This window comes from Porites lutea, chromosome 8 (genome assembly GCF_958299795.1).
Source record: "Porites lutea chromosome 8, jaPorLute2.1, whole genome shotgun sequence".
In the NCBI taxonomy this organism is placed as follows: domain Eukaryota; kingdom Metazoa; phylum Cnidaria; class Anthozoa; order Scleractinia; family Poritidae; genus Porites; species Porites lutea.
In genome coordinates, this window is record NC_133208.1 from 28878596 (window position 1) to 28890116 (window position 11521).

General features: G+C 53.4%; 2 protein-coding genes across 2 annotated transcripts; both read right to left on the reverse strand.

The window, feature by feature from the left end:
• Positions 1-3756: 3756 nt before the first annotated feature.
• LOC140945483 (uncharacterized) lies at positions 3757-4470 on the reverse strand. Its single transcript, XM_073394502.1, has one exon. It carries the CDS (start codon positions 4468-4470, stop codon positions 3757-3759), a length of 714 nt encoding a protein of 237 aa, XP_073250603.1.
• A 1133-nt stretch (positions 4471-5603) lies between these two features.
• LOC140945484 (uncharacterized protein F54H12.2-like) lies at positions 5604-6980 on the reverse strand. The gene is made up of 2 exons (XM_073394503.1): positions 6323-6980; positions 5604-6235 (listed from the first exon to the last, which is right to left on the reverse strand). The coding sequence occupies exons 1-2, from the start codon at positions 6978-6980 to the stop codon at positions 5604-5606; spliced, it is 1290 nt and encodes a 429-aa protein (XP_073250604.1).
• Positions 6981-11521: the final 4541 nt, after the last annotated feature.

An 11521-nucleotide genomic window follows, 5' to 3' on the forward strand; every position in this document is an offset into this window, starting at 1 on the left:
GCCCTCCATCGTCGACGCTACCACCAGCACATAGCAAACTTAAAAGCCAAAGGGGAGTACGAGGCCTTTAAAGCCAGAAAACTAGACTATGGCATGAAACGCTATTATGCCATGTCTGAGGAACAACGGAGTGAAGTAAAAAAGAGAAACGCCCAAGCCCAGAAAAACTGGATGCAGAAAATGAAAGAGGAAGGGACGTACGAGGCCTACAAAGAACGCGTGAATGAGCGGCGGCGACAACTCCGGGCCGAAAAACAACGAGCCTTGGGGGAAGAGGGGTGGAGAGCGTTACAGAAAGAAAAATATCGGAAGCGGATGGAGCACACACAAAACCAACGCTTGGCCGAACATTTGGAACGTCCCTTTCCCCTCCCGTGGTGTCCGCTAGACTGGTCCGACGCCGAGTTTGACGAGGACCCTGTCCAATCGACTCGTTCCAACGCCTTACAACAGTTGCAACAATACTTGTAAGAACAAAATGTGAGTTTTATTAAATCATGTGATTAAAATCATTTCCATTGTGTGATAACTGTGTTTCATTAAATTACATGCCCAATCTCAGTTTGGTTTTCATAATGCGTCTCACAATACGCTCCGTCAGGGTTTTACTACCAGGGAGTTGATCAATCTTGGCAATCATCTTGCGATCCGCCACCCATTTATCTTTCAACGTCTTGGCTTTATCATAGTCCATGTCATGTACTTTCGCAATCCTGTCTAACCGGTTGATGCCGGGATCCCCACGGGCCAACCGTTTTTTCAAATGAGTGCCAGGGCCCATGTACTGATAGCCGGGCCAATGAAATTCAATCCCCGTCTTGTTGAGGAGGTTTTGCACATCAAATAATTTACCCCCGCGTTGCGTTCGTCGTGGTCGTCGCCTCGATCGGGCACGGGAAGTGGTTGTCCCACGACGTCTCCGTCCCATCACGGGGTTTTCCACGATTTCCAATCCAAGGCTTTCTTGGCGAACCCAGCGGCTTTCTTTTTGGCGATACTAGCGGCTTTCTTTTTGGCAGCGTCCGTCGTGCGTTTGCGAATATCACGCGTGACTGATTTCGTGATAGAGTCCGCCCGTTCTTTAGGGGTTTCCCAGGGTGCTCTACCGTGCGTGTCTGAAAAAGGCAACTCGTGGGCCAACTCAGCACTACTCACTTGAGGTGTGAACTTGAGTTTCTTTTTAGCACTGGGGGTGATGTTCGGTTTAGGCGGGACAGGTGGTTTTCTGGGTCCAGTCGGCGTGGAGCCTTGTTTTATACCCTGGGTGGCCTTCACCAATTGCGTGAACCACGCTTGCATCGGCCCCGCCTCAAAATCATCATCCTCACCGGGCGTCGTAGCCCCTGCAGCGCGCACACCCCCCGCCGGCGCTCCAAAGGGTTGGCGCACTTTTTTGGTCCAATGGCGTAACTGACGGCTCACGGCTTTGAGTTGAGGCCGTTTCCAGGCATCCGGGACCTCACTGGTCAGGAGCACATGTTGTCTGGCCGCCAAATCCGCGGCTTTACTCAAGCGAGTATCTTCCACCAATTCTTGTTTATACTTTTCTTTTAATTGTAAAAAAGCCGGGGCGTTGTCCACCGTGGTGCTCACCATCTCGGGTTCCATGATGCAACTGACGTGTCTCCTTTAGCGCATGCAACGTTTATAACATCGGTAGAGTTCTGGCCAGAGAGCGCCGCCTGTTTGAGCCATCATGATGGCGCGCCGTCGTTTCACTGAATGCGCGGGTTTGGCCATCGCGCGTAAACTCTGGGCATGAGGTTTGAGCAACGTGATCGTCTGTCGAGAACGGGGCACCGTGCCACGGAGCGTGTTCATCACTAATTCACTGATGGCATTGATCTGATCCGCATTGGCCATCCGTAACAATTCTTGTCGTTTATGTTGATTGGCTTCTTGTAAGACACTTTTCAAGAACGGGGCTTGACGTTCCATGCGCCACGCCATGCTGAAGGTTCAGAAATTGCCACGACCCCGCTCTATTTATGGTAAATTGGGCCCCACATGAACGACATAGTTCCCCATGATAATGCCGTTGCATATGACGTCGACATCGTTGACACAACACGGCCTCCATCTCCTCCGTCCATTCTAACGTCAACGTGATGGCCTTGCGAGGGGGTCTAGTCCGGTCGACGAAAACGGATCCTGGGTTTGTATTTTCGGAGCCACAAAGGCGAGAGAGCCATTGCCAACAACGGTAGCCTACCTCCGCGTTGCAGACCGCGTCGACGGCGTCGTTTTCGGGGGACATAACGGTGTCGGCGTCCATTGGGTCCACGGACCATCCTCTAATAATGTCTGGGTCCCTACACAGCGTGTCTTTTTATAGCATCCCTAGCGTCCGCAACGGAGGCAAACCCGTTCGACTTAACATCTGCTGGACCCGTCGTTTATTGGCCGCCCATTGCTTGGCACTGATCTTGCCCACTTTTTTCTTTTTCTTTTTTTTCAAGAGGATAGCGGCCGCCACGGCAGGGAGGAGGAGCGGGAGAATACCCCCTCGTTGCTGTCGGCGTCGTCTACCACAAGGCATGATGAATCCCTAGTCTGTCCAACGCCTCTTGTCTTTTATACTTTTTTTCACATAATGGAACAATTAAACGATTCCCCCGCATAGCGTTTTCGTTTGCCAGAGGCCACTTCTCGTCGGCGTTTTTCGCCAATAGCGATGGCACGCTTGGTTTGATGATCCCCAATGGCTTTGGTGATCCCATACCCAGCTTTGAGAATCCCGATAGGCAGAGCAGGCCCGACACCCCCCACTTGACTGTAGGTCACACGCCGTGGTCATTTAGCAGGTCGGCGACGCCGGGTCGTGGTGCGTTTGCGTTTGCGTCGAGGGGCCATCCCACTTCGACATTGGCCACACATGGTTTTGGAACCGTCGAAGGCAGGCTCCTGGTTTTATAGCTTCACGGGCGTCGACCCCGTCCACGGGCTCGGCCACGGCCACGGCCACGGCCTCGGCGGGCTGGTACAGGGGGTGGACTTGGGCCGGACGATCGTGTGGACGTGCGGCGTACCGACGGTCGCCCTCCTTCTTCATACACGGTGGTCACCGTATTGGTATGCGTGATATTGCGAATGCGTCTCCCTCGCGCTCGTTCTTGGGCATCTTCGTTCAGCAAATCCAACCGTCGCCTTAAGCCTCGTCCTCGATCGTCATCTTCATCTTCATCCTCCGACGGTGGGGAAGAATCGGGGGACGGTGGAGAGGGCACACGGGGACGTCGTCGCGGTTGTTTGGCGGCCACGGTAGGACGGCCCGTCGGGGTCGTCACCGTGGAGGTGGTGGTCCTGGTGCCGGCTCCAGCGCTACGCCGGGACGTAGAGGGGCGGGAGGGAGCCGTGGTGGTGGTGGCGGTGGTGACAGGGCGTGGTCTGGGTCGTCTGGAGCTGCTGGTGGTGGTGGCCGTAGGGCGTATGCGGGTGGACGTGGTGGGACGGGTTTGGGTCGCGGTGGTGGTAGGGGCGGTGGTAATCGTGGGTGGTGGTGGCGGTGCTGTGGTGGTAGTGGTGCCTGTACCTGCCACGGGGGGTAAGGTAAAGGCATTCAAGGCATCGTCTACATTGACCGGGTAGGTCAATTGAAAATCCTCAATCTCTTGATCCAATTGGGCTCGATCCACGGGTTGGGTCAATTCAGCCACCATGTCCGTCATGCTACTAAGGTCCCGAAGTACCGAGGGCGAGGTCGGGGACCCCACCCCGGCGGGCGAGAAAGTCGGTGTGTCCATGCGCTCTGATAAGTCAGTACGTTGTCCGCCTTCTCTTTGCCGACGGACCCGGGCGAGTTCTCGTTGCAGTTCGTTTTCGAACGGCAGGGACATCCACGGGCAGGGTATGGACTTGCGCCTTGCCTTCTCGGCGCGTTAAATGACTCCACAGGCGGTACCGATCATCCGAGGCGGGATGCACATCCAACATCAAATAGCCAAAGGGACGGGACGTGATGCGTTTAAATAGGCGCAAGACTTGACGCCATCGTTCGGGAAAGGCTTGCAGTAAAATAGTGCGTATGCCCGTTTGATCCCGAGGGTTCTTGAAGGCCACAATGTAATGCGCGTTGCGATTAATGGTCTTGGCAAATTTACCCGGTGGGAATAAATCTTGCGTCAAATACAACACGGTAATGTTGCGATGATGGGAATCTTTGGTGAACAAATCCAACACGCGTTTGTCCTGTCCCCCTTCTTCCATCAGATCGTCCAAGACCAGCACGCCACCGCGCGTCCGGCCAAACCATTGGGTTAAATGACGGGGGTCCGGTAACCCGCGATGAAACTGAATTCCCTCTTTCTTTTGCATACGCTCAAACCGGGGTTGCCATCGGTCGTACGCGTAGACGATCTTCTTGGGTGGGATTTGAAACACGTTCAGGTCTCGTAACCATTGTTCCACTAACTCGCTCTTGCCGCTGCCCGAGGGGCCCGCGATAATCACACTACTGGGCTGTCGAATCATCCTTCCCACGGTCGAGGCAGTCGTCGATAATGACCCGTGGCCCCTTTCGCGCCCATGCGTTTATACCGTTTGCTACGGCCCAATTTATAGCCAATCTTGGCCGCTTTGGCCAACACGCTCATGATTCCTCGCCCGTTTTGACGAAAGCGGGGTCGTCGGGAAGAAGGGCGCTGTCGTCGTCGTCTGGGCATGCTGTCCAATACTCGCGGTAGAGGCGTGGCGATTCGTTTTGAATCAGGTGTTCCATCGTCTCTCTTAAATGCGTTTCTTTCAGGGTGTCCATGTACTGTTTGAGGGCGACCCAGTCCTGGTCTTGCGCCAGCGTGCGGGCTATGAGCCAATGATACCCATCCCAAGCATCCACCCCTTGGACAGTGTTCACCCGTTCAATGGGGTGAGACCACCAATACAAGGTTTCTTCTATGACGAAGGCGTCCGTCACCCGTTGGACATCCCCTCTCGTAATCATGATGAGAGTTCAAATGACCCCTCGAACACAACACCTCTCGTTTTATGGTGTTTTTTATTTCTTAACACTCACAAGGATTACAAAGCATAAAGGCCTGGCGGCTCACATTCTTTTGCCCTCCCTCCTCTGGGCGGGCATCGACTTCATCTTGGACTTCTTGTTTAATCACCCGTTTCAAGCGATCAGCCACTTTCTGATCATTCAACACTAAATTGTCGCAACTCCATTGACTCAAAAACTCTTGATAGGACTGGCCTTGGGCACGGGCTTTCAAGAAAAATAACGCATAATGGCCACAAGTCTGACTATCCAGGGCTTGCAAGGTCTGGTCACTGCGGATCAGGTGCTTCCATTGACTCCACCATTGGTGCAGGTCAGGGTGGGTGTACACGTGCAGGGGCAACCCATAACTGTCAAAGATCTCGCACTTGTTCTGTTCCGTCCACAGACCCAACCAATGTTGTCCCGGTTTTCCCGCTGGATCCGTGTTGACAATATAGGCTTGACGGACACTCTTGGGGGGTGAACGGGGTAACTGGTCGGCGGGGTACACGCCGTGAAACACACGTCGCAAGGTGGGATCTTCGAGGGCCAACGTGCGCAGCACCCTATCACTGAGCGCCACAAACTCCATGCCCGGTGTCTTCTGTCTTCTGAGTCCACTTCAGCCGTTGATGTTGTACTTTATACCTCCCATGTGATTGATCTCATACATGTTTTCATACTCGCTCCAAACCAATACGGTGATGTTGTGACCCACCGCAGCCGCAAAATCAATGATCAGTCGCACATTGCCCGATTGACGGGGGTTGCGATACTGAGGATCATCGGCTTTTCCACTAGGCACATTGTTGAAGAGAAACAACGTGCAGTTCTTGCCTTGGCCCCAATCTCCAGGCAGCAGGAGGGGAATCTTATCTTCCTTGTAGGCACCCATGGCTTGCAGAAATCGATCGTACCCCAATAAATCTTCATAGGCTTGATCTCCAGTCAGTTGCAGGGTTCTGTAAGGGTATTCTTCTCCATTCAAAGTCTGACGTATCTGGGTGACCCCAAACTTTTCAAAGGCAAAGGGGTAGCGTTGTAGGTTTCCATTGAAGGCATCCGAATGCAATAACCCGACCATCACTCGGTCAGGAAATCGACCCACAAACACATTGTCTTGTTCCCACTGGGTGGTGCGTCCATCGAAGGAAAAGGTACGGATTTCGCTCCGCACCACGGGGTAGCGGGCAATTTGTTTGCCCAGCTGTCTTTCTTTCTGCAGTCTCACATAGACACTGGCATTCAAGGTCACTTTTCTCATCAACAAGGTGACTTTGATGTCTTCTGGGTGAATGGCTGGAAATTTCTTGGCCACCAAGGTGCCTTTGTTCGGGGTACCTAGCAAGTAGACGGTGTTGGGGTTGAGGAAGAGTTCAAAGTCCATCTGGATATTGGGGACCAATAATTTGCCTGTCTTGAGGGGTGGCAAATGGGGGCGGATGAGGAAGGTGTGCCAATGCTCAGTCAGCAACCGGCTCGTCAAGGCTCTCAATTCTGTATTGCCACTCCAATTGGCATTGGTGGGAACATCCGAATTGGCGGCGGTGGCTCCCATAACATTCACCACATTCAGCTGATTGACCCATCCTTGAGGGGCTAACTTGGTGGCCCCTTCTTCTCGGTTGTAGTTCAGGAGGGTTTCTAGGTAGGCTCTGTAATGGTAGGTGTTGCTCTGTTCCGTCATGAGGACCCCATTCATGCTCAAGGTGATATCTCGAAAGATGGTGTGTCCAAAATTGTTGACGCAGTACACATGTCTCGATTCATTGGCATCGGAGATGAGCAGCCCTGCATCCAAGCCGGTATACCCCGCGGCTGGATTGGTCAGACGGACTTTGACTTTGAATCGGAGGGAATCGGTGTCGTAATAATCGTCAGAACCCGGGATGGAGAACGTGATGGGCTGGATGCCCGTCAAAGCGGGTTGAAACTCCACCTCCCGAGAGGCTTCGTACCGGTAATCCACATCGGGCACGTCAAACAGTTGGAGCGACATGATGCGGTCTGTCCCTGGGGTTCAACGACGTCCTCTTTTTATACTTTTTCGCAGTTTGTCCCAACCTTTTTTCAGTCTGTACCCATCATGAATGGGGTGGGCGGCGGGAAAGGGGCGATGAGGAAAATCGATGTGGATGCGTTTTTTTAACTGGCGGAAGACGTTGCCCCCTTTCATCCGTTGCCTCCTGGCTTTGGCTTGGTTGGCCCATAACACCTTTCTGAGATCCCCCCCTTTCATCTGGCGCGCATATCGAGCCATCCTCTTCTCCATGGCGAGGGGGTCCAACAGGCGGGAGGAGGTATGCATCAAGGGATAGCGCGCTGTCGTCGACTTGCCAAAGATCGTGCCCCCGACTTGGTACGGCGAGATGAACCGTCCACGGGCGCGTTGCCGTCGAATGCGATTTTGCGTTTTGAGAAAACCACCCACGCGTACCATGTTTAACGTCCAAAGATGTCCCGTATACGTTGAGTCGCTCTTTTATAGGGTTTTTTGGCTTGGTGTTTGCCGGCCGCCCAGACCATGGCGGGGGCTTTGCGTTTCAAGCCGCGGACGAGTTGCCCACGTTGATCCGCCCACGTGTCGGCGGCACTCTTGCCTCGTTGAATATCTCGTAGTCCCGCTTGCGCTTGCTGCAGGACCATGGGTCCCGCCAGTTTGATCAAGTCTTCGGCTAACCCCCGGCCCTCTTGCGAGGTGACCACGGGCGTGTGGTACCGCGTTAAACTGCCTCCTCGCATTGGGTCGGTTCACGTCGAAGGTGCTTTTGGGTCCCTCGCGTGGCGTGAGTGGCTTTTTATAGCTGTTTGAGACCGATGGTCACCAAGGTTTTGCCCGGGGGTAAGATGGCCAGGGGTCCACTGGTACTGGCAATCTCCACTTCCAAAATATCCAATTGTTGTCCTCGTACTTTGATCCATTGATGGTGCAGGGGTTCCGCGGTGCTTTCCCCATCGCCGGTTCTCAACAATTGCACTTCCCGCAACAGGGGAAACTTGCCACTGCCCACCACCGTGGATTCCACCAGATCCGAATAGACCATGACGGTGCGTTTACGGGTCCCCACAATCTTTTCAAAGGAAGCATTCAGGTTGTTGATCTGCCATTCGAAGCCCATGTACAATCTCATCCATACTATTTGATCCATGGTCACGATCGTAAAGGCTCGGCTGGTCGCCCTCACCCCCATGTACTGCTCGCCTTCCCAATTGTAAAACCGCCGGTTTTGACTGCCCACTGGACTGGTGGTCTCATTATAGGTGTCTGTCGGTGCCGTGAATTGCAAATTGGGCCCAATGTCAAAGGAACCTGTGACATTGGCTGTTTTGCCTGTCTTTCTGGTTAACAAGCCAAACTTCAGGGCAATGTCCAAGTTGATGTAAAATTCCACCACGTTGGCTTGGCGTTGATCCGTCAAATCTTTTTGGGGCACTCCATGAATCACCAGGGCATCCTCTTTCCATGTCAGTCGGGGCATCGCGTGTTTTTTGATGCTCACGATCGGTTTGGAATCGCGATCAACAATCATCAAATTATTTTGTTGTTCCACCAGTCTTTTCATGGTATAGTTATGCACTTCTTGACTCACGCGTTTCCAAAAATCCGTCCCGGTGGCTACGATTTGATTCAGGTTCATGATATCTTCCAATTCGATTTGGCCCTGGAGTATAGGGGCCTCTACCCGTAGATACCCGGAGGTGGATGGGTTGCCTGTGTCTGTCCATTTACGGATGATTTGTGGGTACTTGAATCGAACCACTTTGGTATGAGGATCCGCAGCGATGATGGCATTGCTCTGGCCTTGATCCGGGACTGTCAGGGACATCAAGGAGGCATGCCACCCCGCGCCCGGTAACACCAGTCGTTCGGGCAATCGCACTTTGAAACTGTTATTGGCATTATTGGGAAACTCGTCGGTGGGATCGCTGACCAGCGTCAGGCGTTTAATCTCACTCATGATGAGGAGTGGTCCCCTCTGACCAGGGGCAGGGTCCTTTTATAGCCATTGGGCCACTTTCTGTTTGCTGCGAGGGACGCGTCCTACCACGGAATTGAAGGTCGATTGTTTGGGATGAAAACACACTTGCTGGGCAATGTTGGGAAAGGCCCGGGCCAATTCCATCAGGGTCATGCACGTCTTGGGCTTGGGGGGTTTCTTCTTACGCATCGGGGGATGACGCCCCGCACGTCGACGTTGTTGTTTTTTCTTGGAGGGGGACCGCAAGGCCCCTCGTTTCTTGGCATACGCTTCGGCTCGATGGTAGGCATTGGCGTACGCCCATTGTTGCTTGGTCGGACTGGCCAATTTTTCCCACCACGGCTGGGTTTGCCGTTGTTCGGCCGCTTTCTTCTGAATGAATTTCAGCACGTCGGCGTCACTGGTGGGCGTGGGGGTGTAACTGGCGCGTGGTCGGCTGGAATCCGCTTGCACTTCATCGAGAAACCGTACCCGCTTTTTTCTTTTTCGAGGCGTGATTTTGACGCGGACCATGGTGATCGGGAATCCAACTATCGTACTTGGCCGGCCACCCTTTCCACCGGACCAACAGCCGGCGTCCTTGGCGTTTCAACACTTTTTCGACCCGAAATAACGAGTCGTCCGACACTTGCACTTTTTGAACATCGGGTTCGTAAAACGTGCCTTTTATAGGGGTGCCGTCCCATTCACTGAGTCGATACGTGACGATCGGATGACGACGGACGTGCGTGACCACAAACACTTCTTCCGTCCACCCGGGCAAATACCCTTTTTTGAAGGGACGATGTTTCTTATTGAGACGCACCCGATCCCCCACACGACATTTAGGGGGTGGGGTCGATTGCTCCAAACGCGCGCCGTAGAGTCGGTCCCACACCTCTGGGACTGTTTGGGGGGTGACTTGATGCGGGACCATCCCAATACTGCGATGTTGGGTGTGATTGTAGGTATGAATCAAGGGCTGTAAGACGTCCACGTACCGTAACGTATTGTGGGCGGTGAAATACCGGTACATGCGTTGTTTCAACGTGCGATGCCATCGTTCCACCACGGAGGCCTTGCTATCCCCAAACGTGTAAAAATGATGCCACCCCTGTTGCTTGAACCAGGCTTGCACTTTTTTATTCAAAAATTCTTTGCCTTGATCCGTCTGCACACGGAGTGGTCGTCGCGGTGAGGCTTGTCGACGAATCTTGTCCAACCCTCGGAGCATCTCCGTGCTGCTTTTGGATTTGATGGGCACGGCCCAGGCATACTTGGACAGGACGTCGATCACGGTCAACAAATAGTTGTTCCCCTGATTCCATCGACGGAGTTTTTGCATGTCGACCAAATCCATTTGCCATTGTTCGTCTCGGTCAAAGACCAACGTGGGTGCGGTGGGAAACCGCGTCCGTCGGGGTTTGTGGAGGGTATAACTCAACACCGATTGGAGAATCTGTTGCGCTTGTGGGGTTTTCAATTTATGGGCTTGGGCAAAGGGTCGGACCCCGCCCAAGGCCCCGGGTTGCTGGGGATCTTCGTAAGCGCGTGGCCACGACATCAAGACACTGACACCTTATGATAGCCAATCTCGGTCTTTAATAGTTTTTTCACACACCTACATGCTTTTTTTTTTTGTTCAAAACAAACACGAGCTACCAAAGTTCTTATGCAAATGGCGCGTCCTCTCCCGCTCCCTTTCCTTGGTTTGGATGGCTTCCCCAAACTGATTGGTCCACGGCCTAAGTCTCTCCATAAAGTCCCTCTCTGAGTTTTTCAGCAGGGGGTCGGCAGGCATGCCCCATGGTCTGACGGACGCCTTTTCATAGTTATGGACCTCAGGGGGTGTGTCTTTCACCCATCGTCTCAGGGTGGGTTGCGCTTGCTCTCGGGGGGACCACAGCGGACCATGGAGCCATTGAAAGTAGCCACAGGGGTCTCGACCTGGGAGAAAACTGCCACAACTGAAAAACACTTTCTGGTAATTCTTGCTGGTTCGGCTCAATTTCATCCTAGGGACCAACCCACATTTGCACTTGAGCTCTCCTCGTTGCAATCGGGCCCGGACTTGAGGGTGCGTGTCTTCTTTCAATTTCTCCATCATCATTTCCCGACTATCTTCAAACAAATACACGGGACAACCTGCTAGGGGGCACTTGAACCTCAATTGGCCAAATTGGGTCTCGGGGTTAACGCATTGGAGGATTCGATGAGGATGAAAGGGGCACGTTTCATACAAGAGCTCGTTCAACTGGGTCTCCATCTGGTCGAGGTCGTGTTCTTCCCATTCCCCGACTTCCTTGGCAGGATCGGTCTGAAACGTTCCTTCCTCTAGACACTCTTCCTCATACTCTTTCAGGGTGCCCTCCATCAAGTCGTTCACGGAGGAAATGGGTGAGACGATGGGGGAAGGGGTGGGTGGTGGGTCTGCTCGGGGCAGGGCGTTCAGGGCCCACACGAGTTCACTAGTAGGGTTCGGTTCCACCTTCTTCTCTACAGCCTCCGCTTCAGCTCGGGGCAAACCGATCAACGTCATCTCGTGTTCACGGGTGGTTTTCATGTCTTCTTTTTCCCCTTT

Bases quoted from the DNA above. Each gene is read 5' to 3' on its own strand.
- LOC140945483 (XM_073394502.1), bottom strand. From the start codon at position 4,470: ATGATTCGACAGCCCAGTAGTGTGATTATCGCGGGCCCCTCGGGCAGC.
- LOC140945484 (XM_073394503.1), bottom strand. From the start codon at position 6,980: ATGTCGCTCCAACTGTTTGACGTGCCCGATGTGGATTACCGGTACGAA. The intron at 6,236-6,322 runs GTACCCCGAACA...TGATGAGAAAAG, and splicing joins CAACACCGTCTACTTGCTAG to TGACCTTGAATGCCAGTGTC.